Source organism: Clarias gariepinus, chromosome 12 (assembly GCF_024256425.1).
Source record: "Clarias gariepinus isolate MV-2021 ecotype Netherlands chromosome 12, CGAR_prim_01v2, whole genome shotgun sequence".
In the NCBI taxonomy this organism is placed as follows: domain Eukaryota; kingdom Metazoa; phylum Chordata; class Actinopteri; order Siluriformes; family Clariidae; genus Clarias; species Clarias gariepinus.
The window spans coordinates 11,060,519-11,080,340 of NC_071111.1; the positions used below are offsets into that span (position 1 = coordinate 11,060,519).

Sequence of the window (19,822 nt, forward strand, 5' to 3'; positions counted from 1 at the left end):
GCAGTGAACTAAATGAATAAGAAAGAGCGAGAGAAAGTCCAGCCTTTTTTTCTTTTTACAATCTTAGTGTTTAGTGAGAATGTGTATTGAGGAAATTGTGTTTTGTGTGCCAGGGAGTATATTTAGGCTTTCTAAATGAAGTCTGTGCTTATTGAATTGTAACAGCCTTTTGTCTCTCTACAGAAACGGAAACGCAGAGACAAAGACGAAGATGCAGTCAGTCTGTGCAGCTTTGACTTTAAGGTGAGCGTGTATGTGTTGAAACAGGGGAATGAGGTACTTGTGAACTCATCTTATTTCCAAGGTCTCAGAATCAGCACCACAGCTGATTAATAATTGAATACTCAAATTGTCTGAACAAACTTATTAATGCCCACATGAAATTTCCAAATTCAAATAAAGTCTCTACATGAACAACACATATATCTAAAAAAAATAAACTGCACAATTTAGTCTTTTAGAAACAACTTGGGGCCTTTATTATTTATTACGTGATAGAATTTAACTGGAATTAGACAGAATGATCAAACAGCCTGTCAGGCAGAACAGTAATACTGCACTCATTCCATGTAATAAATTGTATCATTAGACACCGAAATGTTGATAGTTTACGCTGGAAAAACTCCTATTCATAATAAAATGATTAAGAGAGAGGTCAGTCACATTTATTTTCATACTGTAGGTTATCTTGGCCCTATGGCCATGTTAGGAAATTATCCACTTAGAGCATTCTACGATCCTTTTGCTTTGTAATGTTTTAGATATCATTTTTATTAAAAAAATTCTCCTTCTCTATGATCCTTTATTCTTTTCTCTTTTTTTACCCTCTGTGATCCTTTATTCTCTCTCTTTTGGCAGGGATGAATTATTTCTTTATACACCAATAGCAACAGTTTCTTTCATGACAGTTATATAAGATGCAGCATGGGTGCATCATTTACACATCAATCAAATGCAAGAAAATGAGAAATTAAACTTTATTGCAATTCCAAGTTCTAAACCTCACCCAGCCCCCCTCCACCTCCCCCTCCTTTTCAAACACAACAGCACACACCCTCATGCGTGTTTGTGCAGGGAGGGGGGAAGGGACCCCTGTTGCAGGTGTTCACTAAAACCCCCACGACCACCACCCCAGGTATCACCTGAACTGAGAAACAAAACTGTTGGCACCGTAAGCCAGTAAATGTCAGTAAGTTAACGCACCCTTGTGTATCGAATGACTGACATAAAAAATTATCGTCTTTGAGACACGGCCATATTTTAATCATCCACGTCAATGTTGAGGTTGCAAGTAGGTGTAATGTTGAGGTTATCAGATTTCTACCTTGAGTGTCAAAACATACACTGTTTGCATTGAGAAGTTAGAAATTGAAACTCATTCATCTTCTCTACCGCTTTATCGTGTATTCAGGGTCACGGGGGGAATTGAAACTGAATCTCTTATATTCCTGTAAAGAATTGAGTGTTCCGACAAGTTAGTCATCCATCTGGTAAATGTATCATCCCAGGAAACAATTACAAACGTTATATTAATTGCTCAATGAATGACGGATAATGAAATGAAATAAATTGCTCGGGTAAAAAAGTGAGAACAAGTGTGAACATGCAGGGGCAAGGAAGTGTACATTTTCAGTTTATATGTTTGCCTGGGACCATTTAGTATAGACAGTGTTGTGTAAGAGTCTGTTTACAGTGAGGGGTGTGTGGAAGGGTATTGGTTAATTGTTCTGTTTGGTAGCAACAGGTTGTGTTTTGTGGGCATGTTCCCTTAGTCAACGCTCTTAAACTGCTGAGTAATTGACAGTCTAATGCTTCTGGTGATACAATACACTGAAAAAGAAAGCGCAGAGAAGATTTTTCCATTATGCACATGCTCAAGGTCCAGAGATTAGATGTCGGGTTAGGGCTGAAAGTTCGGAGCCTTTATTAAAATGAAACCATATTGACTTGAAGGGGTGTTCAAATCAAACCGGGACTTTTGTGAGAATAAAAACTCCTACAGCGACCCCTCTACAGAAGCAGCAATATTATTTCTGGATATAATCCTCTGCTACACTCATGCACTTATCCCAGCGTTTCACTAGTGCTTGGATACCATCAGTGTAGAAAGTTGCCTACACATCTGAAGGCCTGGCCTCCCAGGAACTCCTTTAAAAGACCACACATGTGGAGACTGCTTGGAGTGAAATTAGCATTGTACAAGGATGTGACAACAACCCCCAACCAAGGTCCTTTAATGTGCATCCTTTTGCACTGCCTCAGCGTCCACTGTAGGAACCCACCCACCCAGCCCAAATAAGCTAAATAAATTTAGGTAGACGTGCTGTCTTCCTATTAAACATATATTTTGAAACTATAGGAGACTGGATAAAAAAAATGAAGGATTGGATATCAAAATGCAATAATTCTTTTTAAGGGGTCAGTTGAGGATTATGGGAATTAGTCATCTTGTGTGTAAATTAAAACACACTCCTGAGTAAAACAACAAAACAAAAAAATTAAGAAAAAAAAGTTCTTCTTTGTTTATGGAAGTTTCAGGAATTCAAATTCTTCGCACAGTTTAGTTTCCCCATAAATCTGTTTACGACCAACTTGATCATTTAGGCCCATTGAGGTTAACATTCTCTGACGTCTGTACAGTGAATAACCCACACAATAAAAATGGATCTACATCAGCTAGATCTTGCCTTGTGAGGTGAGGCTTAGAGAGTCTGAAGCTTGACCTCTAAATACATCACAGCATTGTAAAGCGAATAACATTTATGCATCAAAAATATGAACCTTTGCTTTTCTTCTGCTCTTCTGGAATTTTCTTTAGGAACTATCTATCTATCTATGCATCCATCTGCTGTATCCATCTAAGCTCCTAATAAAGTACTTCTATAGGATCTATAGTTGATGATGAACACACCTTTTCCCTTCAGTTCCTGTTTGCAGGGTGTGTTTGCTTTCACTTTCGCACCTCATAACCGGATGGCGTAGGCAGGACTAGTAATCATAAATATGGGAAGATCTTCACTGGTTGTTTACAAGAAAGATATGATTCATGCTTATGTGTAGTATGTGAACATAAATTGGATCTGTAATGGAAGACGGATATTTCTGGGAAAACGTAAGTTTAGATTAAAAGCAGAAGAAGAACAAGAGCTTCTTTGCATTAATAGCTTTTCAAACAAGCACAAACATTGTACAGACTTGCCCTGTGACCGTGTAGGACGTGGGCTCATCCTGTCTGCTAAAAAATCTCAATCTACGCAGTCATCTGTTTTGAAAGCAGGTGTCCTGTTAAACCATGCGTATGATCTCCACTCCTTTATGATTAGTCCTGTAACATCACCATGGTTGCAATTATTTTTTTTTTTTGTTTGTTTTTTAGCATTTGTGGTCTAGTATGGAGTTGGACTGCACTAATGTAATAAGGAGGCTCTGTGAATCATTAACACTGAATCAGATGTCTCTGGTGACGAGACGTATAGCAATTGCATTAGAGAAATGGCTATACCCATTCCTTTAAACAGCCTGTTAAGTTCAGTTAGACAAATGTCAACTAAATAAAATGGTTAAGATTATTATAAGTTGAACTGACCACCACAAGAGGGCAGCAGTCAGCTCAACTCAAAGGGGGCAAGACCCTCAGTTCTGAACTCTTTTTTTAGTTTAGACACAGTTTCTGTTAAATAAATGACCTGATCTGCGGCGGATAAGCAATTTTCACCCCGTCGGTTCATAGACCTTTGCCTTCCACACATTTAGCCATTTGGCAGACACTCTTATTCAGAGCAACTTACAAAAGTGCTTATGTTTCCATCATTTGGATAGATCCTACAGTGGGGTTACTAGGGTACTAACACTCTGCACTCTGACCCCAACTACCTTACAAAGCTGGACAGAATTTTACTGAGAAATAAAGGTTGGTTGCTACAGGGCGTTTATTTTCTGTATTTATTGTACTTTATTTATAAAGTGTTGGAATATTTATTTAAAACACAAAATAATTTCTCAGTAACCCCCCCTTTCTTTTTACTAATCAAGTTAGGTCAGTTAGCTATATGACAATTAATTGTAAATGAAGGATTAACCGTTTAATAAAAAAATTGACAACTTTTAAAGCGTTTAAAAAAAAAAAAAAACGTCTGAAGCAACAGATGGCTCAGTCTGGTTCTGCCGAGCTCTAATGTGGTGACTCAAACATGCGTGTGCCTGAGGAGGAGTGCTGCAGAGTCGGCATGTTTGTGTTTCACACCTATTTCTCCAGCTGTCTGGGTGTTGCCGTGTAGGAGGCAGAGAACAGGTCACGCTGCAGGTTCTGCCCTGTCTGCTGTCCAAAATGTCCATCACACCCCTCGTCAAAACAGTACCATCACGTACATTGCCGTCCTACGCCAGCCTGACTAGGCATGCACATGGTTGAAGAATCAACACCCTAGGTTGAAAAATCCATTGTCATGTACTTAACAAAAAATAAAAATACTGACAGTCAAGAGCAAATTGATGCACTCTTGGCTAAAAACCTGTTCTCGGTTTTAAATCCCCAAACCCCTCGAGCAGCTTCCCATGCAAACACAAGATTTCACACTTCACTATTGACACAGCGGGGTAAGCGGACACTAAACCACCGTGTCTCCATTTGCTCAGGACGCATTCAGAAGCCTTATTTACACCGTTTTACACCAAACCCTTGCACAAACAATGCACAGGTCCATTTGCACAGCTGAAGCTCATAGTCCTCGCTGTATGGGAAAAAGGCAAGCAGTAAACGCATACTCAAAGGAATTAGGCTGTCTGTGCAGAACACCTCAGGGGTCACTCATGTCCTCCATACAGATGTAGATGAATTGGTTATTCAGTTGTCTTCTGCTTTTTGTTTTCTTGTGGCCCAGTTGAGTTTCTCACTTCTGTACTGCGAAACTTGGTGTTACCCGTAAGCCCGATTCCTATTGTTTTAATCAATTCAGAGAGAGAGACAGAGACCAGCGAGCTGTGTTTGTTGTTGTAGCCCTACCTCTTCACTGATATTTCTATTGATCATCGCTCCCTTCCCCCCCTACCTGATAACGACTCCCTGCTTCAGTACAGACACACAGCTTTAACACCTCAAAGAGACTGCCACTCTAATCCGCTTTTACCCACACAGGACTCCCTCTCACTTCGTTACGATATGCTCCATTGCCTTTTTCATCTCTCACTGGTTAGCAACTTGAAGGGGAAAATTCATTTTTATGTTTGTAAACAGTGAAACCTGTTCAAAGAAGTGTGAAATGGTTGCATAATTTTTTGCATAATTTTGATTTATTTAAAAATGATTTGCCAGTACTGAAACAGTTGCTTTTTCGTTATCTTTAAGAGTCTAAACTCAAGAAATTTATTTCACAATTTATGTGATTAATTTGCACTTAATGATCAAACTGAATGTTTAATGATTTGGAGAAAAGGTACAATTTCAGGGAAACACTTTACCACATTCACTGCAATAAATCTAGTAAATCTAAATTGCGTCAATTGAATCTGATGGATTCTCCATAATAAATTCTCTGGATGGCATGACGTTTGAGTGATACAAGAAATATTCCAAAGAAAAGTTAGAGGACAGCTCAGGGGACTCTGACTGTTTTAGGTTGCTTTGATTATTCCCACCCCTAACTCTTTAAAATGGGCGGGGTTTACTCTCTGGTCCCTCCCACACAGAGTATTTGAGTTTCCTTCCCTCCCACATCCAGCAGAACAAAGTTAGAGCTTTAGAGAGCACACCGAGTGTGCGTTTAGATTAGAAGTTAGGCAGCACCGCTGACAATGAAGTATTAGGTGGACTAAGAAGGGTTGTGTTTTTGTTTAAAAAAAAAAAAACCCTTTGACTGCATTGTTACTTTTTTAAAGTTTTCTCTTTCTTGCGGATTACTTTTGTGGATAACCTCCTGGGAATAGCAGACCTTTACCCGTGGATTTTATTCAAAGAAATGGTGGCTTACGATGAACCTGGTGTGGTGCCTATCAAACGGACTCTACAGAAAATAGACTATCAGAACCAAGTGTGCAAAGAACTTGAGGTGAGCCTCGTACAATTTCAACGGTCAAGCATTTTTTTTCTCTGCAAATTACATCATACGATTTGTGACCTAGAATGTTATCAGTAGAATGAGATCTTTGCCCTGGTAAGTGCTACAGGTGTGTTTCTCCAAGGTGTGCGTGCAAAGTTCGTCCGCAAGATTAAATGGTTGTTTTGAGTAGTTCTGCCTTTAAGGTCAGCCTTGACAAGCTGGATGTGCCTGAACAAGCAGTTATAATGAACTACTGCAGACCTGAAGAGCAGGTAAAGCAGACCCTGGTAAGGCCTCAAGGGCTGCGTGTGTGCTGCACACACACTGAGAATAAAAGCATTCCAGCAGTTCACAGAGAAAAGTAGTCCCTGACTTAGGTGTGACTAACCCCAGGCAAACTCCATGGGGAAGCAGGATTAGATAAGAGCAACTTCTTTGGGCTCTTATTCCCCTTTTTTCGGTTTGTTTCGGAAGTGAAAAGGGAGAAGTGGCTGACATGCCAGGAAATCTGAATAGGAAGTTGAAAAGAATTGTGAATGAGACATTTCAGAAATTGTTCATTGACTTAATCTGTTCCACATACCTTTTTTGGCATATGTTCACCACCACTTCTTCTTTAATCAGCAGTTTAACAATGTGGTCTGTATTGAGAGCCAATTGTCTATCAGCAGGGGAGCCCGAGGATTCTCACACTGTCCTTCCCCCAACAATACTTACCTTGCAATCTCAACCTACTGTACTGTAATTTAGTCTCGGGGCTTTGTGAATCCAGTTCCTGCTTCGAAGCTCTGTTTTGAAGGGGTCGTGTCCCAGTCAGCAAAGTCAGAAATAGTCCTGCCTGCCTGCTTGTTGAGAAATCTACAGTGGTATGGTTAGCACACAGATTGTGTAAGATTGCTAACTTCAGCAAGGGGATTGCGATTCAATTCTAATTTACTCAGCCATCTCAAAATAAAAGTAAATAACACAAAGCCTTCCACCTGGCTGCAGGATCACTGTCCATCAAACTTTTCCTAGAAGAAACACAGTATGAAATGCTTGGTTGTGGTCTCCCATGAATATTGCCACAGCAGAGGCGGATTACATAGTCCGGCAGTACAGTAGTCCTCTGGTGGTCCCGGTTAGCAAAGCATAACGCTACCTCAGATGGCATTCTGCATAATGTAAACTAGAAGAACTGCTTTGCAGCTGTTTAAAGCAGTCCGAGTCTGAATGGTGGATCTGTTCTCTAGACTTCCTGTGCCAAACTGAACACAGTCTCATTCTCTCCCTCACTGGGGAGAAAGCCAGGCATCCATATTTAATAGCACCTTTCAAAAAGAGTACACACAGTAATTTGTCTGAATCATGCTTTTAAGATATACGCACAGAGCATTTTTTTCAGGCCCGAAAGCCCTTGAGTGATTCGGGACTGTGATTATGGTATAAAGTAATCCTGCTGGGTCTGCCAGTATGAAATCACCTTGTCAGGTTTGTTTTGCTTTGATTTTTTTTCCCCCTCTTTGCTTCGGTTTGTACGGTTTGGCTTGAGTCCCAGTCGTTATGGTTTGGGGCTGAATTGCTGTTTTTACAGGGGTTCAGGTGTGCTTCTCCCTCTCACGCAAGAGGCCTGCAGGGCCTGTCTGAACACGAGGCTGTCAGCCGCACTGGAGGGTTATAAGGGAGAAAAGGAGGAAAGACAGACTGCCAACGTGGGGGGTTCGGCAAATAAGCGTGCAATGTTTATCAGACCTGGGTCTTTTCCCCTGCCCTCACTTACAGGTCGCCAGAAAGGAAGGTATACATTCAGAGGGGATTATGAACTGTTGGGTTAGTTGAACAAGACAAGTAAGTGAATTAAACAGACAAACAGGGCAGTTAGAGCATGTGTTTTAAAGACAGCTGAGAACAGGGGTCTTGTACATTCCACACATGCTCATAGACCCCCTGAACTCCATAGCAGCAGGCAGAAAGAAGCCTTTGTGCTTCCTTCTTGCTGAGGGGACTCCCTCATGATGTGTCCAACAGCTGTTGCCTCTAGAGGCTCTAATTTCTGTAGCCCAAGAAACGCCAGCCAGTCTGACCCCAAATCCACCTCTCAGTAATCTCCCCTTCTACTCGATCATTTCCCCCTCTAGCTAGGGGATTCTAAGAAAAAAGTATGGTGAATAGTTAAGCCTTCTTTTTAAGAGCATAGCTTACCTCTGATCACATCAGTGCTATAAATGTTTTTGTGTCAAAAGCAATTTAATAATGAATGTATTTTTCCCCTCTCTGTCATAAACAGGAACCCAGTACTAAGCGTGTGCGGCCACTGGGCCGAGTCACCTCACTGGCGAACCTCATCTCCCCCGTGAAGAATGGGGCCGTCCGGCGCTTCGGTCAGACCCTGCAGGCTTCACTGCGGGGTGACGGACGCTCCCCGGGCGTGCCCCAGCAAAAAGCAGGCAGCAAGGCTGCAGCACCCACACCACCCAAGCGCCGTAACAGCACCCTCTGGTCCGAAACCCTGGATGTGCACCAGAAAGGAGCCTTCTCCACAAAGGAGATAAAGAGACAAGAGGTGAGTACAGGAAGAGCTGGAAAAAACAGATGGCAACTCAGACTAGTAAATCCACCCTGTCTGAGACAATACTGAATCAGACTGGGCTGACTTATTAAACCCTGAGGGCTCTTGGCTTGAATGCTTTCCTGGTGCTTCCTAATTAGTTTAATTTATTTTTTTTTTTTTAATAAATTCTTTCGGTGTGTACTCTGGCTGAAACGACTGGAAATGGAGCGTCTCGACTAGATTTTCACATCTGTGCATCACATCACCAAGCTAGCAGTCTTGGTGGTGGGGCACACAGACATGGGCCTCTCCAAGAGTCTTTTTAGTCTTTTCAGTATTTCCAGTAAGCATTAAGAGAAGCTTCTATAGCACAATCTGAATCTGCAAACTAAAAACATTTAGTTTAACCAGACTAAGCCAGCGTAAATCTAAATTACTTAGGATTCTTGGCATTTGTTTTGGCAGCAGATGTACCATGCTCAAAATAACTCCTTTTTTTGTGTGTAATTACGCAGGCAATATTCGAGCTGTCTCGAGGTGAGCATGACCTGATCGAGGACCTCCAGCTTGCCCGCAAGGTTAGTACTGATTAACACTTGTAAGAATGCAAACGTTGTGTAACATGTTGAGTTTAGCAGTACTTAGTCTGAATTATGTTACCATGGGACTGTTATAAACTGATCGGCTTTATCTTTTAACAGGCATACCACGACCCCATGTTGAAACTATCGATCATGTCCGAAGAAGAGCTTACTGCCATCTTTGGAGATCTTGATGCTTACATCCCACTTCATGAAGGTGAGCACAACAATCCATTTCTCTCATCTGACTGGGTTCGTGTTTGACATTCAGGGCACCTAACACCTTCTTCTTGTTCTTCTGTCAGATTTGTTGGCGCAGCTAGCCAGAGCAACGGGCCCCGATGGAACAGTCGGAGAGATCGGCCAGATTGTAGTCGACTGGGTAAGACTCGTCTTTCTTTTTCCTTCAGTGTTCATAGAAGTCTCTTTTCGTGTGACTTTAAATTAATGACCCTCTATTACCTCTTATAGCTGCCCAGACTGAATGCATACCGGGCATACTGCAGCAACCAGCTGGCAGCCAAAGCCCTGCTGGACCAGAAAAAGCAGGATCCAAAAGTGCAAGACTTCCTGCAGCGCTGCCTTGAGTCACCCTTCAGCAGAAAGCTGGACCTGTGGAGCTTCCTCGACATCCCCCGATCACGGCTGGTCAAATACCCGCTTCTGCTGAAGGAGATCCTCAGACATACACCACCTGAACACCCAGACACTGCCAGCCTTGAGAAAGCTGTAAGTATACTTGAGAGAGATTTTCACACAAACACACTTATATTTGTAGAGTATTCTTAGAAATTAAGAAATGGTGTGTGTTTGCACATTCACAGGTCAGCATTATTCAAGGTGTGCTTTCTGACATAAACATGAAGAAAGGCGAGTCGGAGTGCCAGTACTACATAGATAAACTGGAGTACCTGGAAGACAAACAGAAAGATCCACGCATAGAGCAGTGCAAGAGCCTGCTCTGCCATGGCGAACTGCGCAACAAGAGTGGCACGGTGAGTCGCGCACGTTCACACTTTTTGCCATTAAACTTTATCGCTCTTTAAACAGATCTTATGTCAGTTATGACTAACACTTTGACCCATGATTCATTCTATTCATGATATCCGTGTAGCCATTTTTTTTAACCAAACCCTTGTGCGTTTCTTTGCAGAAGCTACACGTGTTCCTGTTTACTGAAGTCCTGGTACTGACACGGCCCGTGGTCCGGAACGAACGCCAGTGCTTCCAGGTGTACCGTCAGCCCATTCCAGTGCAGGACCTGGTGCTGGAGGACCTGCAGGACGGAGATGTTCGCATGGGCGGCTCCTTCAGAGGAGCTTTCAGCAACTCCGACAAAGGTAAACCTCAACACTTGTTTTGTTATTAGAGATGATTTTACGAGCGCTGGCTTGATGACTTAAAATAAAATAAAATAAAAAAGGCAGCACCTGTTAACATCACTTTGTCGTCTTGCAGCCAAGAACATCTTCCGTGTGCGTTTCCAGGACCAGGCACAGGGTCAGTCACACACCCTTCAAGTCAACGACATATTCCACAAGCAGCAGTGGCTGAACTGTCTGCGCAGCGCCATGTCGGTCGTCCAGAGTGAAGTCTCCACTGACCCCTGCTCTGAACGCTGCGCCTCCACAGCCTCCGCAATCGTCCACATGGAGGAGACCGACGAGAACCAGCCTCAAAGCCCTGAGCCCCCCAGCCCCACATCCTCCACCACCTCCACATCATCCTCTTCGTCGTCATCGTCGTCTTCCTCATCCTTGTCGCCCACGTCGTCTAGCTCGCCAAGGAAATCTAAAAAAGACAAGCGCATACTCTGCTCTCTGGGCAAGAGGAAGGAAACCATGGTATAGGGAGCTCTCAGGCTCTACATGGACTATAAGCTCGGCACAGAGCGGACTTGTATTTATGTGTGTTTTGGGACCCCTGTGGTTCCGCAGCAGTGTTTTGTGTTACTGTCCCCAATGGCAGCTATATCCTCTCTAATCTCCCCACACACACTCCAAGACAACTCATGGGGCGCAAATCCGAACCAGGGAGACGCAGTATTCAAGGGTTGACGGCATTTATGTTTAACACACATGTGCACGCTTTCACTCGTGTCCGAGAGTGAGCATGAGAACACACAAGCCCTGTTTACTGTTAGTTTGGTATTATTGTATTATTATTATTATTAATTTGGTTTGTAATTAAATGTAAACTTTTTTTATATATATATTCCAAATCAAAATTTTACTGTAGCTCTTTCTTCTGTTTTTTTTTTATTTTTTCATTGAATCAGCACTGTAGCTTTCAGCTAAAAAAATCTTCAGTAAGAGGAAAAAGAACAGCCACCAAGAAAAGCAATAATCAAAATAAGAAAAGTCTACGGGCGGTGTTGAATTTCAGGACATTCCTCTTGAATCAGTATCTGTTGTTTTATCAGCTCGACACTTTGCTATATGGATTGTACATGATTCGGAAAACCAGCATTAATTTAAATCTATTTGTTGTTCTTAAAAACCAAAAGAATTAAGTCAATTTGTGATGTACACTGTCAAGATCAGGATATGTGGTATTTTATTTTACTCATGTAAAATTCAAACTGAGCCATGTTGGCTTTTTCTTTTTCTTTAAAAAAAAAAGAAAGAAAGAAAGCTAACTCCCGACAGGAATCTGATGAATTTTCAATGTAGCATCTTGCATGGAGCTTTACTTGTACGATGGCGTGTAAATGCTTGTATAAACAGAAGAGTTCACCGAAAATCGCTGGCGAGGAACTATGTATGTTATAAGAGGGATTAAGATATGTTGGTTATGAGAATTCTGAATTGCATTGGGAAAGAAAAGTCCGACTTTGATTCTAGATGCTGCGCGTAATCACACGTTTTTCGTTGTGTTTTATCGTAGTATCCCGAACAAAGCACGAGCGTTGGCCTCACTGGTGAAAAACCAGTGAGTGGTGTTTACGAAAGAAAAAAAGCATGTAGAAAGAAAGGGAAAAATGAATGTTGGATGGAAAAAAGTCACAAGAATAGAATAGTTTGTATAAAAGACAAAGATGTGTTGATGTTTGAAGTCTGATGTGAGCTTGTAAATCTGTTTCCTGTATAAAGAGAACATAATTAAAGGGACAATAAAGATCTGTGTAAGATATGCATCTGAAAACGAGTCTTGCCTTTTCTGTTCTTTCTTGTCAACAGCAAAATCAGCTACTGCCTACCCTACACTTAGAACCCTCAAATGCCTGGTTTTAGGAATCAAGCGGGATGCCATGAGGTCTAGCCAGGCTTTATTTATACAGTGGGGGAAATTACAACTTATTATCAAAGTTATTATATTTATTCATGAGCATACTATTAGCCTATTTGACTGGTCAGATTAATCAAAACCCAAAAACAATCTAATTACAATCCAAATAAACTGTTTACTCTGAAGGCCCTGATCTTAAGCTGGTGTTGAGTGCAGTTTCTGTCCAGGTTCTCACCATTTCCATGAGTTTCATCCCACCCACTGAAAACATGCCGATATGTGGATTGGCAGGTGTGAATGTATTTACATCAGGCACTATGACAGACTTGCACCATCCAGTGTGTTTCTGAAATAGGCTCTGGATTTAATGATGAGGGTTTAAAGTACTTACTTGGCTCCAAAAGTTTCTTGACCTCAGCTATATCACTCAAACTTATACAGATTTCTTTGTTTAAAAAAAAAAAAAATTAATTCATAATACAGTTTCCAAGGTAAAATGATCATGTTCAATAGAGTGCTGCTTTGATCATGGATAATCGAACTCATTCTAGGTGGCGCTGAGCACATGCCTGAAATTTGCCATATGATTACGTCTTGGTTTCAAAAGTAAGAAAAACATTCTGATTCAGATTTTGCCTTTACACTATCCTGCCCTGTTTAGGCAATACCAGCAGAGAGAGAGGGACATCAGGTTCACAACGCAAGCAGACATCACCAGACGGGTGGACGTTGCCAGGAATACCATTTCCAGGCTGTGGAACAGATTCCGAACAACTGGCTCCACTGCTGATTGCCCTAGGTCTGGAAGGACAAGAGTGACAACGCCAAGAAAGACAGACTAACTTGATAGCGTCATTTGAGAAAATCTGCCACTACTGCTGCTGCTGGTATTCCAAGGTTAAGTCATTGCACTATTCGATGGAGTTTAGATGCAGCTTGGCATGCCAATGTTAACACGACATCATTGTCAATGCTGTCTGAATATAGAATTTCTAATGCTTACGTTTGTAAAAAAAAAAAAAAAAATTGTTAAAATTTATTTAACAGAAAATTTTGTTGTTCATGAGTACAGTTATTATATACGTGCTTGATCAGTTAGTGGAATTGTCCAAAATACAAACGATATTTTTTAACCTTGTTTACATCCCTGTGAACCTGAGCAGACGGTTACTAAGAAATAATCAATGCAATCATCAATAAATCAGTAGTTTTCAACCCCGAGGACCCCCTGCCCTGCACATTTCATCTCATTTATCTAATCAGCTAATTAGCAGCCATGACTGAAGGTGTGATAGAGCAGGAAAACCACTACAGTGTTCAGACCAGGTTTAAGACCCACTGCTGCACTGAAGGGAAGTAATGCGGGTTGTTGTTTTTCCCCCATAAGCTTCACGTCCAACCACCCACTCACACCATCAGCAAAGTATAAAATACTTGCCCACAGCCCGTCTTGCTGTTTTCTGCGAAATGCGAGTCCCAAACACATCTCTAGTCTCAACCAGTCACCACAAGTTTTGTTTAATGAAGCGTCTTCTATTTGTCCATTTGGAACACATTCAGAAATGTGCATTCATGTTTGGTTACGTCCTAAACACTCACTAAACAATGTGCCACCCTGAGCTCACTCTGGTCGTATTGATCTGTATAATCAGATCTAAATGCATTTTTAAAATCGTTTCTTAGTGCCTACTGTATATGAAGTAACCCGTCTGCGTGGTGCCTGAAACATCTTCCAAACACCAATTCCTCTACACAGAATGCACTCTTGGCAGCTGTATAAAGAAGGAAGGTGTCTATTAAACAAATTCATTCATTCATCTCTTCACCCTGGCGCTATTTAAATCAGCGTTAATCTCCCTCCGTCAGTCCGCTTATAACAGATGGGAAGCTTCGTGTCTCACTCAGGCCCATTGTCTCGTCTCACTGCCGGCTCTACTAGTCCCGGCCCATTTAGTTGCTTACGAGGTGATCCATCAGCGCGGCTTCGCGTGAACATTTACGATCAACCCGAAGAATGCGATCTGCTCTGTCTCGGCCTTGCCGTAACCGGATGAGCTCATAAGCTGGAGCGGCGCTTGGAAGTCTTTGCTATAAACATTTTCACATGCGTGAGGTCAGCAGCCCGACTCGCCTGGCTCTCATTGGTCCCTCTACGGCTGGCAGTGGTGGCTTTTCAGGGGCCCAGGGATTTTATATGGAAATGGTCTCATGTCTGTTGTGAGTAATAATAATAATAAGAAGAAAATTCTTTGACTGTTCAATCATGTTTTTGCCCACGTGCCCGCCTGCCTGCCTGCCCGCTGGCTATTTACATTAATGAAGCGCTAATGTATGCTGGAATAAATAACGTCTCCAACACTGGACGCTTCTCAACAATGACGGCCTCATAAATGAACACACTCGCCATTGTGGTGTGCTGCTATAAAAGAAACACTTATCTGTTGTGGAAGTCAAACAGAACAGCTAGTGATTATCGGTTTACGATTCAAGACCGAGGGCATTTCAGCTACCTCATTGCATTTTCACTGACACAATTACCCTGTTATAAAACTAAAGGCAAGATCCGTTGTTTTTTGTTTCCCTTTGGAGAGTCTGAACACTGAGAATGTTGAGCTATAATCTAATCTACAGGACAGTCAGGTATACTATTTAGGGAAAAATTAAATAAATGTTTGCCGCATTCGCGTCACACCTGTAGAGACTCTTCGCTGCCCTTTACACTTCTTCTTGGCGACAAGCCGATGAGGGCTCAGTTCTTAAGAAGGCAATAAACTAGTTTGTTCTATCTGTCATTAACATGTACAACTTTGTCCAATATTTTTTTCTCCATTGTGTAGCTTTTAAATAACCCGTTATGCAAGTTCTTATCTGATTTACACGCAGGACGAGAAAAATATGACACATATTTAGTGAGTTTCAATATAAAAATGGAATGATCCATGACAAGTGTGTGTCTATGACTGCCAATAACAGCTTCCAACACATTCCATCTATCAGGCTAAACAGTTATGAAGTACATCAGCTTGTACGGTTATGCAGTACATCACTCTGGTACCATAGTACTGTAGATCCCCAGAAGAACTCAAGTATATGTCCTTTATAAATTCTAGGACTACTTAAAGACGACATCACAAACTCTTTTCCCCCCCTCAGTCTTAATGGAAAAGAAGTTTCAGTCCGCATTTACATTTACGGCATTTACATTTTATCTCGTTATGCATCTGAGCAGTAAAGGGTTAAGGGCCTCGCTCAAGGGCCCAACAGGGGCAACTTGGTGGTGCTGGAGGGGTGATGACTTTATTGATCAGGATAAAGCAGTTATGAACAATGAATGAAGGAAGGATGGATTCTAACAAGATGGGACCCACCACTTGTACCCTAGTAGATTCCAAAAAACAGTTTTGCAAAAAGCATTAATGGAGTATCAACCAATATAAAGGCTAAATCTAGGGCTCTTTAATTAGTCATGTGATGTAATCTTAATGTTTCTTTATAGAGCCCTACAAATAGGGGCTGGCTGTAAGAGAGGGTTAAAGTAGAACCCAAGAAGGAACCCATCTTAAGGACACCAGAGGAACTTGTTGATTTTCAAGACTGACCATAAACAAACGGAAAAAAAAAAAACATACTTTCCAGTAAAATACATGAAGATTTTAGAGCAGTAAAAAGAGAAATAAAAAAACAAACAGCTGCAGTTCTGGATGACATTTGCTTTTGTGCTGGATATCAAAGTTAGAGTTGTTGAATAATGTAGAAAGTAGAAGAATGTTGAGAGATTTGTATAATGCTTTGTCATGGACAGCAATCCAGAAATTCCCATCTTGTCCCTGGGGCTCGTTCACCTTGTCCAACTGGGGCAGTTTAAGGAATTCACCTACTGATTGAAAGTTAAAAAAAAACCCAACCCTATCAAGGTGAAACTGTTGGGCCCTTGAGGAAGAACCTTAGCTCCCAACTGCTCTGACGTACAATATAACCAGATAAATACACGTTGCTCTTGATAAGGGCTTCTAGCAAAAGCTGTAAATGGAGCGCGTGGTCAATTCCGAGCGATGCCACAGTCATAGCCTTGAAAGGATCCAGAGTCAAAAAGGGAAGCCATACCTATTTGGGTGGACACTGGATAGTGCGGTTATAAATAATTTCCTTGTATAGCTGTGTGTAATTGGTCATTTATAGCACACTATATAATAATCCGTCCACTCCCCCATAGGGTAGGAGTTAAGATGTAGCAGCTGGGAATTCGTAAATGAACAAATTAGGATAGAATGGGGTTAAAAGGAAACAAGATGATTGACTGACTTAATAATATAAGTTTAAATTTACTGCTTTAGACAAATCTACAGTACAATCCTAACTAGTCCATGTAGAATCCTTCTCTCTATAACACACTATATGTTTTACGTTGTCACTCCCCAGGAACCAAATAACTATTATCTATCCAAATACCCCTTGGTACTGCAGATGTAATCCTCTTTGCATTTTCCGAAAACTGAAATAAATCTGATTAAATCTGAACTGATGCCACTGATGATAACCTGTATTTCTGGTGAACCACATCCCAAGTACATTAATCGTTGTCTTTCTCTGATCAGACGTTTGATAAAGAACCGGTTAGATTATAGAAGTTTTTACAGTTTTACTATCTGGGTGGCATCACATCATAACATCCCCTCAAGCCAAGCCTTAGACATTAGTTTGGAGATATTGACAGTTAAATTACATTTCCTGTTCTTTCAGTAAATAGATTAGGTGGCTCAAAGCCATATTCCACAGATCACTTAGGAAGGGTGGAAGAACTAGCATAAACTGTTAGTCTTCTAACCACTTGAATACGTGACCTCACAGACACCCACACACACAAACACAACACTTTTATATTGACTGACTATCCTCTTCCCTAATTAACGCTGAGGTTACACATCCACAAAATGAATCAGGACGGAAGTGGTGTTCATTTTTTCATTTATTCTTTGACTCATATATAACCCAACTAAACTGATAAAATAGAGATACTGCTCATGTTCTAACAATTAACTTGGATTGGGTGAAATTTCACTCCGAAACACGCAGAGGAAACTGAGGAGGTTTTAAAATGCACTAAAGCTACAGTTAAGGTGGACATGGAAGTAAATGGCCATAAGACAGTATTGGTGCTGATTTAAAAAAAAAATAATAATGAAAATGTGTGTGCCAAAGAAACTTCTGGGCCCGTATTCACAAAGCTTCTTAAGCCTAAAAGTTAGTCCTAGTGATGAAATTTTAAGAAAATTCTTAGAAATATGACATTTTCTTAGAATTTCCCTTAAATTTAGGATTAAATCTTAGTAAAGATAAAAATAATTCGCGAAACATCTTAGCCCTAAAAACAGCTCCTACTGTAAGAGTAAAGAGAAGAACTTTTTAAGGCTTATGAGTTTTTATAGAAGAGGCAAAATGGCGGAAAGTGGACACTGAACATAAAGCTAAAAGTAAACAATGTCCTATTCTGTCCAATTTGGTTTTCTTGTTGTTTTACTCCCGTCCAAAAGATTGTTGGCGACATCCCATCCAAAAGTGCAACTTAAATCGACTGTCCTACAATCATGTAAATTGGTAAAAAGCTGAGCCATTTTGCTCCCATCAATCTGAAATGAATTACAAGTAATAAACTCAGTATGGTAAATAAATGTAAGAACTAAAGTAACTACTGTGTGGAAATGGGTTGCTTCAAAAGTATCACATTTTCAACGTTTGGATGTTTAATTTACTTCAAGATATTTAGCCTATAACAGAAACTTTGCAGAAACTAGCCTGTTGTCATGATTAAACAATTTCTTTATATACAAACATTATGATTTCACTGTTTCTATTCTATTATAATATATTTTATTTTCACAAAGAGCGCGTTTCAAGACCTTTACAGAGGTCAGAGGTTATTTATCCACCAGTCACAGTCCTCGAAATGTTGCATCATCCCTAGCAATGGGGTCAACCACACCCCCTCACTAAGAGAAAGGTTTTTGTACTTTCTTTACTCAGAGTTGCTCTAAGAGGTTTTCTAAATCACTTTTAGTCTAAGACTCCCAGCTAGGACTTTTTAGGCTAAGATAGGAGCTCTTTGAGAGAATTATAAGAAGCTTTGTGAATATGGGCACTGACGTTTATGCAACATGGAAGTGACCAATCTTGCTTCTTTAAAAATTTCAAGTTGCTAACTTCAGCCATTTTGGACAGATGATTTTATATATGCACCGAACATTGCCATCTCTTAGCGTTATATGGTTTCGCTTCAAACAATCATAATTTAAATGAAAATATTCACATTTCGTTGTGAGTGTTGATCATAAAATTGATGTAAGCTGATAAAAGCATAACATCTGTAAAAACTGTTGCGATTACTCACTGGCAAGTAAAATGTGATAAAAAAAACTGGATCACATTGGATCAGATTGCAAAACCCTTGGAACCCTGGAAAGACATGAGTTTTTATGTCCTGTTTGGGACATTGTGCAATATTGTGTTCTCAGCATTTTATTTGCTTCACTCTGCACTAGCCACACCAAGAATCCAGGAAATTCCCTGCAACGTCCTATCTTTCCCGTCTTCCGTCTCCTGGTATTGCCTGTAATTTTACAGAATGAGAAAATACTTTTTAATTGGACATTTTATTCTGTCCATTTCTTTTAGATGACATGGAAGCTGTTTACTCGTGGTTCTTCTGCATCTAATTATATCCGTCATAGCTTTATGATAAAATCTTTTACACTTACAAAAATAAAAAGCCAACACTGTTTACACATGGGCTATTATGTGATCTACTTGTAATTGAGCCAAATTCAGCAGAATCATTTTGTACTAATTACAAGTAAATATTTCAATATTATACAATTAACTCTGGGATAATGTACTTTTCCTGAAAAAAAAAAAAGTCTATTTAAAAAAAAAAAAAACATAAAATGTGATAAAGTGGTATGCTGCGCTGAGATACTGTATCCTGTAGATACCACTGTGTTTAGAACTGGTTTACTAGTTTTGGTTTCAAAATTATTGGCACCCCATGACTAACGAGTCTAACAAGGTTGAAATTAGAGATTCTTGGACACTCCTTCCAGCTGCGCTCCTCAACAAGGTTCAAATTCGGAGACGGAGAATCAACACTGATTTAGTTTTCCTGCAACCATTTTCTGTGTTGAACTTAATGCTTCTTAACATTTGGTAGAAATCTTAGTCTACAAACACCACATGACCTTTTGGCAGAGGAATCCAGGATATTGAGCTAAATATTTTGGTATTCTGAAGAATCAATCTTTGTAAGAAGTTCAAAACCACCAGTAACAAAAGATACCTATTGATCATTAAGTGACTATATTTTACACTGGGTAGAATATTTTGTCTTTGCTTACATTTATGATTATTGGCACTGGATTAGAAATTTGTCCTGAGGACAGGGGAAACCAGCAGGGGAA

The 19,822-nt window shown here is 40.5% G+C and overlaps 1 protein-coding gene across 2 annotated transcripts in view; it reads left to right on the plus strand.

Annotated features, from left to right (window-relative positions):
• Positions 1-12,293, plus strand: part of net1 (neuroepithelial cell transforming 1) — a 28,670-nt gene extending 16,377 nt beyond the window's left edge. The window contains exons 3-11 of one of the 2 annotated variants that reach the window (XM_053508552.1): positions 184-243; positions 8,302-8,577; positions 9,081-9,143; positions 9,267-9,363; positions 9,452-9,528; positions 9,618-9,875; positions 9,971-10,141; positions 10,300-10,486; positions 10,605-12,293. In XM_053508552.1, coding sequence (XP_053364527.1) covers positions 184-243; positions 8,302-8,577; positions 9,081-9,143; positions 9,267-9,363; positions 9,452-9,528; positions 9,618-9,875; positions 9,971-10,141; positions 10,300-10,486; positions 10,605-10,996 — 1,581 coding nt within the window. In that variant the 3' untranslated portion in view covers positions 10,997-12,293. Of the gene's footprint in view, positions 1-183; positions 244-5,710; positions 6,045-8,301; positions 8,578-9,080; positions 9,144-9,266; positions 9,364-9,451; positions 9,529-9,617; positions 9,876-9,970; positions 10,142-10,299; positions 10,487-10,604 lie in introns of those variants that run through there. The other variant, XM_053508553.1, reaches the window with a different exon arrangement.
• The last annotated feature ends 7,529 nt before the right edge of the window (positions 12,294-19,822 follow it).